At 51.6% G+C, this 17,132-nt stretch overlaps 6 protein-coding genes across 6 annotated transcripts; 3 read left to right on the top strand and 3 right to left on the bottom strand.

Moving 5' to 3' along the window:
- Positions 1-190: 190 nt before the first annotated feature.
- On the top strand, positions 191-2,624 carry MAA_04114 (glycosyltransferase family 39; the record flags this gene model as incomplete). The annotated part of the gene is made up of 3 exons (XM_007822112.1): positions 191-445; positions 518-2,153; positions 2,218-2,624. The coding sequence occupies 3 exons, from the start codon at positions 191-193 to the stop codon at positions 2,622-2,624; spliced, it is 2,298 nt and encodes a 765-aa protein (XP_007820303.1).
- Positions 2,625-3,310: 686 nt separating this feature from the next.
- On the top strand, positions 3,311-4,697 carry MAA_04115 (glycosyltransferase family 69 protein; the record flags this gene model as incomplete). Its single annotated transcript, XM_007822113.2, has 3 exons — positions 3,311-3,904; positions 3,977-4,205; positions 4,285-4,697. 3 exons carry the CDS (start codon positions 3,311-3,313, stop codon positions 4,695-4,697), a joined length of 1,236 nt encoding a protein of 411 aa, XP_007820304.2.
- Positions 4,698-5,157: 460 nt separating this feature from the next.
- MAA_04116 (uncharacterized protein) lies at positions 5,158-6,048 on the bottom strand (the record flags this gene model as incomplete). The annotated part of the gene is made up of 2 exons (XM_007822114.1): positions 5,158-5,814; positions 5,857-6,048. The coding sequence occupies 2 exons, from the start codon at positions 6,046-6,048 to the stop codon at positions 5,158-5,160; spliced, it is 849 nt and encodes a 282-aa protein (XP_007820305.1).
- A 448-nt stretch (positions 6,049-6,496) lies between these two features.
- MAA_04117 (methyltransferase) lies at positions 6,497-7,348 on the bottom strand (the record flags this gene model as incomplete). The annotated part of the gene is made up of 1 exon (XM_007822115.1): positions 6,497-7,348. One exon carries the CDS (start codon positions 7,346-7,348, stop codon positions 6,497-6,499), a length of 852 nt encoding a protein of 283 aa, XP_007820306.1.
- Positions 7,349-10,963: 3,615 nt separating this feature from the next.
- Positions 10,964-13,300, top strand: MAA_04118 (transcription factor; the record flags this gene model as incomplete). The annotated part of the gene is made up of 2 exons (XM_007822116.2): positions 10,964-12,012; positions 12,064-13,300. The coding sequence occupies 2 exons, from the start codon at positions 10,964-10,966 to the stop codon at positions 13,298-13,300; spliced, it is 2,286 nt and encodes a 761-aa protein (XP_007820307.2).
- A 2,346-nt stretch (positions 13,301-15,646) lies between these two features.
- Positions 15,647-16,315, bottom strand: MAA_04119 (carbohydrate esterase family 3 protein; the record flags this gene model as incomplete). Its single annotated transcript, XM_007822117.1, has 1 exon — positions 15,647-16,315. The coding sequence occupies one exon, from the start codon at positions 16,313-16,315 to the stop codon at positions 15,647-15,649; it is 669 nt and encodes a 222-aa protein (XP_007820308.1).
- Positions 16,316-17,132: the final 817 nt, after the last annotated feature.

Genomic DNA, 17,132 nt, shown 5'->3' with positions numbered 1-17,132 from the left:
ATCTAATACCTTTTCTTCTTCTGCATCTTGGGCATCAAGCCTCCCCGCCGTTTTGTGAGTCGCCAGTCCCTGAATCCCAACGCGATCGCAAATGACGAGGAAAATAATCGCACCGCACCCCCCCTTGCATCCCGTCTACTCATTCAGTACGTCTCGCCGCTGACCGCGCAAAATTTTGGACTATAGAATCATGGCCCGTAGCCAAACACCGCAAGGCAGCTTGCGGCAGAGAAACGTTGGCTCCAAAAAGGCCGACTCGAGCACCTCCGCCGTTGACGTAGAGCTCGACAAGCTTGCCAAAGCCTCAATTAAGAAGAATGCGTCCAATTGCGAGCGCGATCACTGGGCTGCCTTCTCCTTGACCACCATTCTGGCTTTTGTCACCAGATTCTGGGGAATTAGTCACCCCAATGAGGTGGTGTTTGACGAAGTTCACTTTGGCAAGGTGGGTGCTTACAACGGCCGAAAGAATCATCAATCGTACTTCCTCTTTCTTTGCTGACCCATCGCAACGCAGTTCGCCTCATACTACCTCGAACGAACCTACTTCTTCGATGTGCATCCTCCCTTTGCCAAGCTTCTGTTTGCCTTCATGGGCTGGCTGGTGGGCTACGATGGCCACTTCCATTTCGAAAACATTGGTGATTCCTACATTGACAACAAAGTGCCTTATGTGGCATTCCGAGCTCTCCCTGCCATCTTGGGCGCCTTGACTGTGTCTGTTACGTATCTCATTATGTGGGAGTCGGGTTATAGCGTTCCTGCTTGCATCATTGCCGCTGGTCTGGTTCTATTTGACAACGCCCACATTGGCCAGACTCGACTGATTCTTCTTGATGCTACTTTGGTCCTCGCTATGGCATGCAGTCTGCTCTTCTACATCAAGTTTTACAAGCTTCGTCACGAACCATTCAGTCGCAAGTGGTGGAAATGGCTCATCCTGACCGGCTTTGCCCTGTCTTGCGATATGTCCACCAAGTATGTCGGTACCTTCGCCTTCGTCACCATTGGTGCCGCGGTTATCATTGATCTCTGGGATCTGCTGGACATCAAGCGCCCGGGAGGCGCCATCAGCCTTCCTCAGTTTGGAAGGCACTTTGCTGCTCGTGCTGTCGGCCTCATTATTCTTCCATTCCTGTTTTATTTGTTCTGGTTCCAGGTCCACTTTGCCGTATTGTCTCGCTCCGGCCCCGGGGATGATTTCATGTCGCCCGAATTTCAGGAAACATTGAGTGACAATGCCATGTTGGCGAATGCGGTCGATATTCAATACTACGACACCATCACGATCAAACATAAGGAGACCAAGGCGTTCCTGCACAGCCATCCCCACCAGTATCCCTTGCGTTACGACGATGGCCGTGTTTCCAGCCAGGGTCAGCAGGTTACTGGCTACCCTCACAATGATACCAACAACTATTGGCAGATTCTCCCCTCTAGCGACGACAAGCAAATGGGTCGCAAGGTCAAGAATAATGAATTGATTCGATTGAGACACGTTGGCACGGACACGGTTCTCCTGTCACACGACGTAGCTTCTCCCTACTATCCTACCAACCAAGAGTTCACCACTGTTTCTCAGGATGATGCCTACGGCAGTCGCGTCAACGACACCTTGTTTGAGATTCGGATTGAGAACGGCAAGAACGGCCAGGAGTTCAAGACGATTGCCAGCTACTTCAAACTCATTCACTTCCCCAGCAAAGTTGCCATGTGGACTCACACCAAGCCTCTGCCTGAATGGGGTTCCCACCAACAGGAAATCAACGGCAATAAGCAGATCGCCCCCAGCTCTAATATCTGGTTGGTTGAAGATATTGCGTCTCTGGCTGCCGACGATGCCCGACGAGAGAAGCCGGAGCGCAAAGTCAAGACTTTGCCGTTCCTGCGCAAGTGGTTTGAGCTTCAGCGAGCCATGTTTTACCACAACAGCAAGCTGACCAGCAGTCACCCTTACGCCAGCCATCCTTATCAGTGGCCATTCCTGTTGCGCGGCGTCAGTTTCTGGACACAGAACGACACCCGCCAGCAGATCTATTTTCTTGGTAACCCAATTGGCTGGTGGCTTGCCAGCAGCTTGTTGGCTGTCTACATTGGGATTGTTCTCGCTGATCAGATCTCTCTGCGCCGAGGCATCGATGCATTGGACCACCGTAAGTAATTTTCGTTCCTCAATGGCGCAATGGTTAGGGCGCAAGATACTAACGTGGACATCAGGTACGCGTTCCCGCTTGTACAATTCTACTGGCTTCTTCTGGGTTGCATGGGCCACCCATTACTTTCCGTTCTTTGTAATGGGCCGCCAGCTTTTCCTACACCACTATTTACCTGCTCATCTTGCCTCCTGCCTAGTCGCCGGTGCGCTCATCGAGTTTGTTTTCAGTGCAGAACCAGTTGACGAGACCAGAGGCCCCAGAAAGAGCCCCAAGAAGCACCTTACGGCGCGCGAGAGATTAGCTGGCCAGAGCATGATGGGAGCTTGGATTGCCTGTGGCGTGGTGCTGACCATTGTCATTGCTGGCTGGTGGTTCTTCCTCCCATTGACGTATGGTTACCCCGGTTTGTCCGTTGAGCAGGTTGTCCGAAGGAAGTGGCTGGGCTACGACTTGCACTTTGCGAAATAAGTGCGGATGACGGTGCATTCCAATAGGGAATTGCAGCGAAAAGGGAATCGTGTGCCTGTGCATGTGTTTGTCGGGGGGTAATGAATGTGAGTGGAAATAGTGGCTACAAAATAAATGGTGTAAGGAAAGGAATTTACTGGGTGCTGGAAGTCGGCAAAATGGTCGGTACTCGGCAGTTGTAAAATTAACAATTGATTAAAGATGTCCACGTATAATGCAACTCATCAAAGCAAATACAGTCTGCGAAGAGCCGCACATACTATGTATTGAGAAGTTGATGTGTTGTCGCATCCTTTCGTCAAGGAACCACCAGACTCCATTGACATTACTGGTTGACGCATGTCCCTACATGTACCTCAGGTACCGGGCAAGCGGGCTGGCGGCTGGGGCTGCCCACGCCGTCTGGGGGCGTTTCGTAAACGTCAAGTTCCTGGGCACCCCTGTGCGGACATCTGGACACATGCAAGCTGGACGTCTCGAGTGTAACCTAACCTCAAAGCAATCAGATCCATTATACACGCACACTTTGCCGCAACCTCCCAAACCCCATTGCCGGACCTCAACTGAGGCTTGTAGTCTCTGCGCCATGATCATTGAGGGTTCCAGCTCCTAACGTCATCAGCGAGCGGTCGGAGAGGTCATGGTGCTTCCCCAATCCACCACGCAGCTACACTGGGAGAGCAATCATGGTCCTCACCCCAGCTAACCGCCTGTACATGCGCCGCATCCTCCGCCTACGTGTTACCCGAGTAGCAGTATGCCTATTCCTGCTCTTCAACTTTATCGACGTGCTCCGTATTCATCACAATCTCAGTCACGGCGATGTGCAACGTCGCTCCAAAACCCCTGGGCCGTCGCGGCCGCACGAGCGAATCTATATTGCTAGCATGCACTTCAACAACGGTGCCATCCTGAAGAGCCACTGGAACGACGCCGTCATTGGGTTGACAGAGACGTTTGGGCCCAAGAATGTGTTTGTCAGTATATTCGAGAGCGGCAGTTGGGACGACAGCAAGGAGGTTCTGCGTGAGCTGGATCGACATCTAGAAATAAGAGGTGTTCCGCACCGCGTGGAGGTGTCTGATGTGACCCATCAGGACGAGTTGGACAGTGCGGACAAGGGCGAGGGCTGGATCGATACGCCGAGAAATAAGAAGGAGTTGCGCCGCATCCCGTACCTGTCGAGGTTGAGGAATAAGACAATCAAGGATCTGCTGCATCTTCATAAGCAGGGTGTTGAGTTTGACAAGGTGCTGTTTCTTAACGATGTGGTATTCACGGTAAGATGTGAAGATTGTGTCCCCGAGCACGTTTGGGGAATGCAGCATGACTGACTTTTCCATTGTTGCCAGGTGGAGGATGTGCTGGCATTGATGGACACGAATGGCGGTGAATATGCGGCAGCTTGCTCGCTGGATTTTGCGAAACCTCCCTTGTACTATGATACCTTTGCGCTTCGGGATATCGAGGGCCACGGACATGTGATGCAGACCTGGCCGTATTTTAAAGCGAGGACATCGAGAAACGCCCTCGTAAGCAATTTGGACGCCGTGCCTGTCACTAGCTGTTGGAATGGCATTGGTGCGTCTCAACACCTGTCTTTTCGGACCACAAGGGGGGGATCCTGCCGAGATTCATGAAATCTAACACTCCTTTGCAGTCGTTATGCCCGCCGAGCCGTTCGTCTCCTCAACCAAGCTACGCTTCCGTGGCGTCCCCGACTCCCTGGCGAATCATCACCTAGAAGGCTCCGAATGTTGCCTCATACACGCCGACAATCCTCTCTCCAGAACACTCGGCGTCTATCTCAACCCCAGAGTGAGAGTTGGCTATAATCCCGAGGCATACGTTGCTACACACCCAGCCGGATCGTGGGTATCCGCGTGGGGGATATTCATAGGGCTTTGGAAAAACAGGTTGAAACGCTGGACATCAATTACATTCGAAGGGATAGTTGTACGATCAAGGGTTAGGCATTGGGAAAAGGAAAAGAGTGGGAATCGTGAGCCCGGCGTGTTTTGTTTAATTAATGAGATGCAGGTTCTAGCCCATAATGGATGGGCGCATGTATGACAGGCTAGGGACGATCAAAATTATCAATGTCATCTTTGATGATGGGCTTCGGCAAAAAAAAAAGCGGATAAATTGTATAAAAGATCGATGAATGCGCAGATCAAGATACATATATTATTCCGTCGCTCAAGTACCAGCTGGATTCAACGCCAATCCGGAGTTTTTCCCGCTGCGAAGACGGAAAATGCAGCTCGCGGTTGCGTCTTCACCTCCCGAGTAAGTATCGATTCCTCCAAATTCAAATTTGAGTATCCATTCTTCCCCAAAACATATCCATATCCCTGTGTCCAGCTGACAGTCATGGCAACATGTCAGTTACCAATACCAAATCCGGCCCCGAGTATCCAATGACCTCCAATCCAAACCATCGCCAAGTTCACCCTTCTTCAACAACATGTTCTGGCGGTTCCTCCTCAAGCCTTGCTGCCTTCAGGTCCCATAATGACCGAAACACATGGGCTCACTCAGCAGCAGTATTGAACCAATTCTCCATGTTTTTCCAGCGGAAACTCCACATGCTATACGCAAGCTCTAATGCCGCATCACTCTTTTCGTATTGTTTCCTCTGAGTCGCATAACAGTGCACTGGAAGCAGCACAGCGCGCAAAAGCGAGGGAGTCTCGTAGAATCGGTCCTCAATCTCGTCGGCGGACTTTTCAGAAGGCAAGCACAGCTCTTTGCGGATGAATGCCAGCCTGTCCTCGCTGGAACGGACAGGAAATTGATCGGCGTTTTGATGTAGCCAGTCTTTAAGTTTGAGGCCGTTTAAGGTTATCTCCTCCTCCTCCTCCTCCTCCTCCTCCTCCTCCTCCTCCTCCTCCTCCTCCTCCTCCTCCTCCTCCTCCTCCTCCTCCTCCTCCTCCTCCTCCTCCTCCTCCTCCTCCTCCTCCTCCTCCTCCTCCTCCTCCTCCTCCTCCTCCTCCTCCTCCTCCTCCTCCTCCTCCTCCTCCTCCTCCTCCTCCTCCTCCTCCTCCTTTTTCTTCTTCTTCTTCTTCTTCTTCTTCTTCTTCTTCTTCTTCTTCTTCTTCTTCTTCTTCTTCTTCTTCTTCTTCTTCTTCTTCTTCTTCTTCTTCTTCTTCTTCTTCTTCTTCTTCTTCTTCTTCTTCTTCTTCTTCTTCTAATTCTAATTATAAATTATACACCACAGATGTTCGCGTACAACAGGATTAACCGGGGATCGAAGGTATTGTCTGACTACTTCGCCTCCTTCTTTATTTGCGTTGTCGTCAATCTCTTTTTCAGTTGCGTCGAGATCCACCCCTCCTCTGGCTGCTTCGTCGTCGATTTCTTCTTCGGTGATGTTTGGTCCCCAAGGCTCCTCCGTGGGCTCTTGAGCGTTTTGGAAAGCCATGTTTCGTCAAGGAGGTGGTTGATTGCTCTGGGTTGCTGGGAATGACTGCGAGGCATCATGGGCATTACATATGTTTTTCATGAAACTGAACAATCAATCTTCACTAGTGATATGGATTTTCATGGCTCCTCTGGACGAACGTGTTCGAGGGTTGTGTAGACGATGATATGTGGTGGCTTGTCATGGCTGTGGCCTTGTTCATGACGATTCATTTCAAGAACGGAGTCCTAGCTTGCTTCATTGGTGGGTTTCCTGCATGAAAACCCTGAATTTTGTCAAGGTTCATAATAATAATCAGCTCATAAGCTCATTGATAGTCATGTGGTCGCGCAAAACGCCAGGACTTGCGGCACCGATGAATTCAAAGTAAAAAACTACAGCAGAACACCAACGCACTGCATTTCACACATATACATCACTGGCAGATGACGTCTCACTGCCTGCATCCCTACACCTTCTCGGCGACGTACACATAAAGAACATAACTAACCTTCACCTTCCCATTGCCCTCCCTCTCCGCCGCTGAATCCCACTCCCTCTCGAACAATAACCTTGCTTTGCTCCTAAACTGTTCATCGGCCAGGCACTCCATCAAATGGTCCTGTGTAATGTAATCGAACATGCTGCCAATCTCATCCCTTCCAAGAAAAACATGTCCCTTGCCGGCTTCTTTATCCAGCGCCTCAACCCGAAAGGCGTGCAGATGTCGTGCCTCGAGGATCCCACGAAACGAGTCGACCGATTCGATCCACGACCGGCTCGCAGGGTACGTCATGCCCATCTGCTGAATGGCTTTTTTCATAAAGAGTCCCTGCCGGGGGTGATTCTCATGGGGAATGTCAACAATGAGTCGGCCCCCGCGACGTAGATACCCAGCCCATTGGGAAACGACACGGCCGGGCTCGTCGAATAATACAAACGCATTGGAGCAAATGATAACATCATACGAGCCCTTTCCGAGATGCTCGCAGGACTCAAGATCCGTGACATCATGCTGGATGAGAACCAGGCGGCGGGATAAAATCTCATCGGTCGCCTGCTTCTTGCGACACACGTCCATCATTGCTGTGGATGCGTCCAAGGCTGTCACCAGGCCATTGTCGCCGACTAGCGGGCACGCAATGACAGCTTCGAGGCCGGTGCCGCAGGCGAGGACTAACACACGGTCGCCGGGCTGAATGTCAATGAGCTCCATGAACCGGGCCGTGTATTGTGGGTGCCATGAGCTGTCGTAGTCTTTTGCGCGGGTTTGATAAGACTTTTGGGCTTGTTCAAACTGTGAGAAGTGTCTGGGCGTCATTGTTGGTCTGCGCTTTGTTTGGAGCAAGGCAACGGGCGCCCATGCAAGTCATTGCTGTGAGCTCGGGGTGGTTCTACAAAATACTTGGGTAGTTACAACGGCGTCCAAGAGGTATTCAGGCACTGTTTAGTCTGCCATGAAGTGCCAGTGACTCGTATGGCGACGGCATTGGCGTGGGCTTCGGATCGGTTCTGCATATACGCTTTGTCCGTCCGACATGCAGGGCCGTCTGAGAATCGTAGAGTAGAGTGCTGGACACAATCACCACAGAATCTTGGCAGTTACTTGCTATGTAGAATAGAGCCCGGTGTAGCCCATGCCCTTGCCCAGCGAAGGGATTCAACACTTAACGAAGCACAGGGGAAGCATAGAGCTGGCAGTCCAGTAAGAATATCACTGCCTTGACTCTAGCGGCTCAGGCATCACCTCCTCACCCCGGAGCCTGAGGAAACCGGATCGTGTTAGGAGGCTATCGATCGCAGAGCCACTCTTGGCCGCTGTCTCGTGACGCAATGCCCTGTATGCAAGGCAGCGGAATAAAACATACACGGCCCCAGCAGTGAGTGGCTGGTTCCACACACTGGAGTAGGACAAAACCGTTCCTTGGCGAAGACAGCTTGTTGACCTGAAGTCAACAAGTGAAATACTGATGCCTTGAGCTATTAGTAGTATCGGATCTTCATGGGGTTCCACGACCCCAGACGTAGGCTGCTCGATTAAACACAACGCAATTGGCCGCAATAAATGCCACTTGGGCTCGCGCTGCCAACAAACCTGTGAAAACCAATACGTGTCCAGAAGAGAAATAAAAAAAAGAATTCATGCAACCCTTGACGGCGGCGGATGTGATCCGCGGAATCAAGACGAGTCCGTTGGTTGTTACACGGCCGAAAGAGGAAACCGCCGGACACGAATGCACCGCATCAAAGACAGCAAAGCGGATAGAGTGTGACTCAGGTGTCTCGGCGCCATTCCTCTCGACTGGTTGACTGGCTTTCAACTGGCGACCGAGTGGCCCTTGAGTGCTTGATAGATCCTGACTGGGCAGCCCTACGATGGTGGAGGAGACACCCGGCATCAGACCTTGCCTGGGGCAGATCAATTGTTCTCCTGGTTGGACGCAGGTTGGCGATTGCGACAATGCACAGAAAAGTGGAATAAGCCAGTCTGGCCTGACAATAGATGCAGCAAATGTCACAGGTGGTGCTCGGTGGCTCTCCAGACGCCACCACATGTAGGTATTATTAGCCGGGACTCGAGAACTCGAGAGCCAGGGAGAGTTGGCAATGCAATCAACAGGTCAAATGGCCAAAACGGACAGGGTTCGGGGCCAACGTTGTTATTGAAGCCATGTGGGTTGCTGCTGTGCTCCAAAGTCCTTGACAAAAGGTTGCGAGCACTTGAGTACTACTACCTTGACGAGGTATTGGTCACAGCGCTGTCCTATATCCAGAGCAAACGTCAAAGAACTTCGATGCTGGCAGCCATGTCGTGGCTGAACAGCTAATAAGCATCGAAGGATATCGATCCCCGTCTTTCAGCCGCCAGGGGGCGCAGTTCGAGAGTTCCTGCTGCAGCACTTCGTAGTTTCATCAATCGTGACGTGCTGGGATAGGATAGGACATTGAACGTGCTCCGTAACAATATTGCATGTACGTACAATATATCTGCTGAGGACCAGGATGGCCAGTTCAAGCATCGTTCAAGCATCCACAGAAAGGGATGTCCTGCCACGAGAAACACGGGTCCAACAGCCGAGTCCTAGCAACAGTCGGTCGTCAGGGACTTGTCAAAAAGCGCGAGACCTGCAGGCTGAGACCGAGAGACCTGAGGGACAGACAGTGTCACTATTGTATGTATGTATGTATGTCAATGTCCTCAAGCCGTAGACGTAGATGGGGACGCGCTGGTAGACCCAATGATTCCGACAATCAGCGAACCGGCATTCGGGGCAACCCACCCCCCTTCGCATGTTGCGTGTAAGGCATTGCGACAGGCTTACGGCGACGGAAGGGTCATGCCGGACACGGTGGAAAGCCAACGTGGAAGCAATTCGTCATCATCCCGACCAACAGTCCGCTTGTTGGAGTCGGTCGTCTTGCAAAGGTCCCAATTGCTCCCGTCCCGCCGTCCGACGCACCCAGGCATGCTAGCGGTTCTTTGGGAAGTGGAACTTGGGGAGGTGGTATGCAGACGCAATGCCCGTCGTCATTTGGGACAATTCGGTGTGGATGTTTTGGCCTTTGTTTTATCTTGTCTGGCTCTCTTGATGCGATGCGGAATTTGGCTGCCTTCTGGCGGGCAAGGGCAAATGACAAGGTCGTCTTGGTGCTCAAGCATGCGACTTGGGGATTGACAGAATGGTGGAACGGAACGGGGCCAAGGGGGCCCAGCTTGGCTCCAATGGTTCCGTGGCGGACTGTGGAAGGGTCACGTCTTGGGTGACCAGGTTCACTTGTCATAGCGCCGATACTTCGGTCGCTATCTGACGAGAGACGTCGAGGTCAGCCCATGCCCGGGCGGGTTGTGTGAGGATGCGGCTCTGCGCCAGCAAATTTGGCTCGAGTCGCCCACCCTCTCGGCTCTCTGTTTGTTCCGCCGCGTTACCCTGCAAAGTACCGCCCCATCTTCCGGCCTATCAATCGCGACGCTGCTGACAGGGATTACCCTCCTCCACACAGCCCACCTGGGCTACCCACCAGCCTGCGGAAGCCGCTAGTCCTGTTTAGGTCAGAACTCTAGGCAGCAGCGTCTCCGGGCTGAGGACGCCTGGCATTTGGCCAAATGCCCCAGTGCGTTTCTAAGCAAGCAAGCCGTTGGCTCCGTCGCGCCTCATCACCAAAACGCTCTCTCTCGTCCCAACGTCTGTCGTCCCTCGACTCTTCCAGCCGCTCATCCATCTTGTCTCTCTTTGTCTGGCGCCCACCATCATCCGGTGGCTATTATCGTGTGTTTTCGTCCTTTGGCGGGCCCTTTCCCGTCGTCTCCAACGACTACCACTACCCCCCTTGTGCCTCCGATCCGAACAACTCCCGCTTCCGCCTCTCGCACATATATGCGTTTTGCGCCCCAGTGCCTTCGCCCGAGCCACCAACCTTTTCAATCTATCTGCTTGTTCATAACAGTCATTCCCTCGAGCATCCCTCGAGCATCGGCTCTTCCATCATCGACGTGCGGTGTTTTCTCCGAGTCATAGACATATTCAGGGGTCCTCAATCCGCGCCAGCATATCGCGTGCTTCTATTCCACGTGCAATACCATCGTCCGGGCTATCACGCTTGTGTCCCATTACAAGGGCTGCCGAACAATTTTGACGGGTATATTGGGTAAGGACATTTGTTCTCTTCCACTTCAATATACCCTGCCCGTTTTGTGCCCTTCCTCTCTACATTGCTGGGACGGACACCAGGTCCTTGGTGGCTCCAATTCGAACCTCCCATCTTTTGGCACAAACGGCTGTGACTCACACCGACGCCATTACCTTTCTGCCATCCAGCTGTGCCTCTCTTCAGTTGCGGGACACACAAAAGCTAATCCGTCTGGTTGTCGGCACAGCCCTTCAAGGACACCCGTGCCAGTATCATCATTTTACCCCACGTCTATTCAGCCTTCATCATGTCCTTCGCCAACCCTCGTCGAAGGGCTCCTGTGAGTCGTTCTGATAGGGACAATGAGAGTGGCCTGGCCTTAAAAACAACTATGACCCTCCGTAAGGGTGCCACCTTTCATTCACCCACTTCTCCAGTCTCTTCAACCTTGGACGACACCTTTGTTCCACCTCAACTCTCCCGGTCCCAGACTCATCTGGACGACGTCGTCGACGCCAATCGTCGACGCATCGCTCTCACCCTAAGCGACATCGACGAGGCTCTCGCAAAGACTGAGAACCTTTCTTTGTCGCCCAACCCCAAGAACAAGACCCTCCGTGATACCAGCCTTCCTGTTCCTCGCGGCTTCCTCGACCCTCCTCTCGTCTACCCAGCCATGGCCCACCCCGAGCCTGAGCGCCGGGTCTTGCGCCCTCGCTCAGTGCGTCGATCAAAGCAGCAAGCTTCCGACAGCGGTCTCGGTTCTTCTATTGCCTCTATCAACGAGAAGTGCGAGGCCGCTCAAACATCTGACAAGAAGGACACCAAGACACTGAAGACAGCATCAGCCCTTACTGGCTCCGGTGCGTCTTCTACCAAAGGGCTTCTCCCCGCTCTAAGCCAGAAAGCCTTCAACCGCATTCAGGAACACACTCTTGGCCCACTTCTTCAGAAACAAACGCTCAAGGATTTCGAGCCTATCGTGCTCGATGTACCTCGAAAAATTCGATCCAAGGAGATTATTTGCCTTCGAGATCTTGAAAAGACCCTGATCTTTATGGCACCGGTGAGTCAACTTTTAACTGATGACGGCGTTTGGAGTGATACTTATCGGCAATTGCTTTTAAAGGAGACGGCCAAGTCCCCCGCCCTGTATCTCGATTTCTGCCTTACCTCGATTCGATGCATTCAAGCAACTGTCGAATATCTCACGGACCGCGAGCAGGTTCGATCAGGAGACCGCCCTTATACTAATGGATACTTCATCGACTTAAAGGAACAAATCTACCAGTATGGTAAACAACTCGCCGCCGCCAGGGAGAAAGCCGGCTCTGGCGACAATATGGATGTGGACAAGTATGTACCGTGCTTCGTAGCGCTAGACCATCCTGCTAACAACAATCCAAGGGAGGATGAGATCAGACTTTACGGGGGTATTGCAGAGAATGGCCGCCCCGCTGAACTTATTCGAGTGAGAAAAGACGGATCCGCCATTTCCATGGCCACTGGAAAACCGGTAGATCTTGGTGAAGCCCCCATCACATTCAAGCGCTCACTCTCCGAGCAGCGTGAGGACGAGGAGGAGATCATGCGCTCCATGGCTCGCAGAAAGAAGAATGCCACAGCTGAGGAGCTGGCCCCCAAGAAGTGCCGTGAGCCCGGCTGCAATAAGGAGTTCAAGCGACCCTGCGACCTGACCAAGCACGAGAAGACGCATTCCCGACCATGGAAATGCCCTATCCCAACTTGCAAGTATCACGAGTTTGGCTGGCCTACTGAGAAGGAGATGGATCGCCATGTCAATGATAAACACTCTGATGCGCCTGCCATGTTTGAGTGCTTATTCAAGCCTTGCCCATACAAGTCGAAGCGTGAATCAAACTGCAAGCAGCACATGGAGAAGGCACACGGCTGGACCTACGTTCGAACCAAAACCAACGGAAAGAAGCTTTCTAGCAACCCAGCCAGCTCTGTTCAGCAGACTCCTCCTCTTGGCAGCGTGTCCACCCCGTCCAGCACTCCCACTTACAGCGTCCCTACTCCTCCCCAGGATCAGGACGCCATGACTTTCCCTACCTACCAGTCGGATGGCGATTGGTTGGCTGCATACGGTATCCAGCCGGAAACTTTAGATGGTATGGACTTGACACTGGAGCACACCTCTCCATCTTCTGCCACCTCTTATGAGCAGTACCCTCCATACCAAAACGGATCTACCTTCATCCTCAATGATGAGGATATTTATGCTGCGCCGATGCAGCTTCCTGCGCAGTTGCAGGTGCTGGACCAGCTATATAACAAGATTCTACCTCAGCAGCTGCCCGTTTACCGGGCTCCTCAACCCTGCCCGCCTCCGCAGCTGCAGGTTCCGCCTCATTTCTCGCCCTCTGGACAAGAGAATGCGATGCTCTTCACCCCGAACTCACTCCGCGAGGTTGACGAGGGCTTTGACGAGGTGTTCAATGGAGACGGCTCGGATTTCCAACTGTTTCCTGCCACTTCCACTAACAAGGGTAGCAACTTGCAGCAGCCCTTGTTTGCTGATATTCCCAGTGCAAATCTTGGGTTCTCCCAGTCCTCGCAGCCTGACTTCTTTAACCAAGCGGATTGGACCAACTTGGGCCTCCAACCTTTCCGGGAATAACTCACTGCGGAAGATATAGACCATGGTTGGCTTCACAGCCATCACTCACACAATACAAGACTGCTCTCCTGCGGACACAAGACAGTTTTTTCACTTACGAATTTTATGAAGATGGGATGGAATCGGGACAGCGAAAATCGTTCGCTCATGTAATGTACCAAGATACTTGTCGTACTGTTTGCCACTTTGTGCTTGTTGATAGGCACTTGAAAACGTTGGGATGAAGGTTCACGGGACCCGTTGTATTGGAGCGTTGCGTCTCCCTTGGGTATTAATGTTGAAGACGATCATAGGGATGGATTTTTATCGACATAGATTTCGCCTTTTCCGCCGAGAATGGAATATAGAAAGATTGTCCACCCTGAAACTGATGCCATACCATGTATTTTGTGACTCGAGCTCGTTTGTGTCTACTATTGTGAGCACTTCAAAGCATCTAGTCTGTACGGAGTAGGCCAGAGGTAACCTCAACGATCCCCGTGGTTGCAAGCTACCCTGCATAAGGACGGATGACATTGCGTCTTCTTTCCTTTGGTTAAGTCCGTGTGTGTTGCTTTTATCTGGCCTGGTTTCTATATGGTGGTATTGAAATATGTATTGTTAAGTGCAGAATGCCGATTTGGTGCCCGTTGGTAATCTGTTCCCATGAAAAAAGACTACACAGGCAGATAGAACCAAGGAACCTGCTGTGTGGACTGTTAATGCTACTTCTCGTTGAAAGCAAAACACGATACTTGGGAGGCGCGTGAGTAAAAAAATATGTACAGATTTACACTGCAAACTTTGAATCTATGCAATCAATGCTCCGCCGACAAGGATCACAGCATAAGAATTTAAGCAGGTCCTGCTCACTCTGTTATCATGGTGATGTCTGATATAAGAGCACCATACTCCATCACAGACAAATTTAACTGCCCAACAGAAAAGAAAAAGCCAACAACGCTACTAGCTAGCTTGACAGGGGAGAAGATGACTACAGCCCATGACCAATAAACTTGACGCTTTGCCTGGAAGCTGAAGTATATAAAAAAAGAAGAAGAAAAACAAAGGCCGTGTTGTACAACAAAAAGATTGGTAGACCTTGAACCTCCGGTACAGGGAATCGAACCCTGGGCTGCTCGGTGAGAGCGAGCGATGTTAGCCACTACACCATACCGGATGTTTGATTGATTGATGGAGGAGTGGAGGACCTGAAGATGCTCAAAAGTGTTGTGGAGTGAGAAGCGAGGGCAAAAAGAAAAGGACCATCTCACGATGTGGAAAGGGTCGTGGGGTCAAAAAGAATGTCCTCCGGTACAGGGAATCGAACCCTGGGCTGCTCGGTGAGAGCGAGCGATGTTAGCCACTACACCATACCGGATGTTTGATTGATTGATGGAGGAGTGGAGGACCTGAAGATGCTCAAAAGTGTTGTGGAGTGAGAAGCGAGGGCAAAAAGAAAAGGACCATCTCACGATGTGGAAAGGGTCGTGGGGTCAAAAAGAATGTCCTCCGGTACAGGGAATCGAACCCTGGGCTGCTCGGTGAGAGCGAGCGATGTTAGCCACTACACCATACCGGATGTTTGATTGATTGATGGAGGAGTGGAGGACCTGAAGATGCTCAAAAGTGTTGTGGAGTGAGAAGCGAGGGCAAAAAGAAAAGGACCATCTCACGATGTGGAAAGGGTCGTGGGGTCAAAAAGAATGTCCTCCGGTACAGGGAATCGAACCCTGGGCTGCTCGGTGAGAGCGAGCGATGTTAGCCACTACACCATACCGGATATTTGATTGGTTACCGGAGCTCTTATTGTCATATAATAAGAATTAGACAAAAAAAAGTTGCGGATTTAATCTACTACCATGTTAACTTTTACATTATTTCGCTCTGTAGTCAAATGAAATTACAAGCATGATACGAGTATCGTGTAAGCGTAGAATTTAAAATAATTTTAGGCTATACTAGGCTAATAATAATAAAAGACTAAAAAAATAGACCGTCTATACACGCATTGTGACGCGTTAGACGTACCAGCGCAATTAGTGCAGCGCCGCGGCCCGCTAGCCAAGGCCATCTCGCGATAGCCTCAGCCACCGTGATCATGGAAGCAAACTGACTTTGTGATAGAATGCTCCCTAATTGTCATTTATAATGTTAAATAAGCCTTTTAATTTCTAGTTTTTCTGGATTATAAATACCAACATTTGGCGCTTAAATTACGAAAGATGGGGATACATGGTCCGTTGCCTTGTCATAGCTTCCATTCACAGCAAGTGCGTCTGGTCGTCCGCCACCACCTCCGACTCCTCTGATGGACATGATTCCATCAAAGGTAAAAGACGTGTGTTCGTGGCCTTTGGCACCCAATTACGCGCCCGGAACAGGCTTGGGATTCTTGAGGAACCCCTTGCTCGCAGCCTCTTGAATGCCGCGGAACCAAATCTTGGCCATCTTGTTGTAGCCCGCATCGTTGGGGTGTGTGGCATCCGCCAAGTCGGCCTTTTGAGGGCCGTCGGCGGCGTGCATATCCACCAGGACGATTCTCTTCTTCTGGGCGGCCTTTTGCCTGGCAACCTCCTTGATTTGCGCATTCACCTTTTCCACGCGGGCCTCAACCACGGGGTAGAGGTTGATGAGGAGCGTGGACAGGATGATAGTGGAGTCTGGGGATGCCTTCCAGAGATACTCAAGCAGGTCGTCTGTTCGGCGTCCGGCGCCGTCGAGTTGGAAATTTCGACCGCAGTCGTTGGTGCCGGCGTTGACGATGAAGACGTTGGGGAGACGGCTGGGCACGGCGGCCTCGGCCTTGGACTGGACCTCGTCGATGAGGAAGCCCGGCCAGCCCTCGACGTCGTTGTCCTTCATGGAGCCGTGCTTGCGAGACCCGACCATGTTGACGGTGTAGCCGCTGTCGGTGAGGAGTTTGTGCAGGTCGTTGCGGTAGCCGTTGCCGGTGGAGGAGCCTTGGCCGTAGGTGATGGATGCACCGAGGGGCATGATACGCAGGGGAACCTTGGCGGCGTCTGTCTCTGGCATTGAAGCTGGTGATAATTGAGCTGGAGGGGGAGACTTTGTTAGTGGTGGTGTTCAGAGTGGTGTGCGAGATGGGTGGTCTACCGGTGGTGGTGAAGGCCAGGCTTGCCACAGCCAACAGGCTGAAGGTTTGGAGAAGCGGTGACATTTTGGACGTTTTTCTCTCTCTTTTGGTTGGATTCTGTTCGAATTGCATGATCTTGTAAATGGGCTTCTCAAATTCAGTCTAGTGCCGAGCAGAGGCCATTTATATGCACAGACAACAACATGACGTATATAGCGACACCCTTCTTCATCAGCTAGTGTTTTCACAGCAGGGGTTTGGGGACGATTACGACCAAATACGTATGTACTAGACAGTCCAGTTGTAGATTCTCAATTCTAAATTCCAAATCTTGAATGCATGTCAACGCCCTACGGCACAAGGCTTCGCTATGAATCGGGTGAGGGAAGGGGATAAGTCGACCTCGCTTCCTTGCGATCCGGCCCAGAAACCATTTTTAACTCCGTTTCTGACAGGAATGAGACGCTTGTTCTGCACTCGTGCGCCCTGGGTCATAGATACCATGTAAGCTGAGTTTCTCTCGTCGGTTTTGGTATCCGCTCGTCAGCTTCAGATCGGCGGTAAGCAACAGGGTAGGCGGTGACGTTGTGTGGCAGTGGAGGGTTAAATCATGTGGTCGGACTACTGGATTTGTGCTTTCATTTGATGGGTTTCATCGGATATAGAGCAATACGAGTCGTACGCAGGGAACGTTGAGATGACCCCAAATTCGTAAACGCGGCCCTATCTACATACTATGCTTCTGCATATCTCGGA

This window comes from Metarhizium robertsii (assembly GCF_000187425.2).
Source record: "Metarhizium robertsii ARSEF 23 chromosome Unknown MAA_Scf_5, whole genome shotgun sequence".
In the NCBI taxonomy this organism is placed as follows: Eukaryota; Fungi; Ascomycota; class Sordariomycetes; order Hypocreales; family Clavicipitaceae; genus Metarhizium; species Metarhizium robertsii.
Note: the sequence above shows the minus strand (reverse complement) of the source record. Positions and strands in the feature narration are given on the sequence as shown.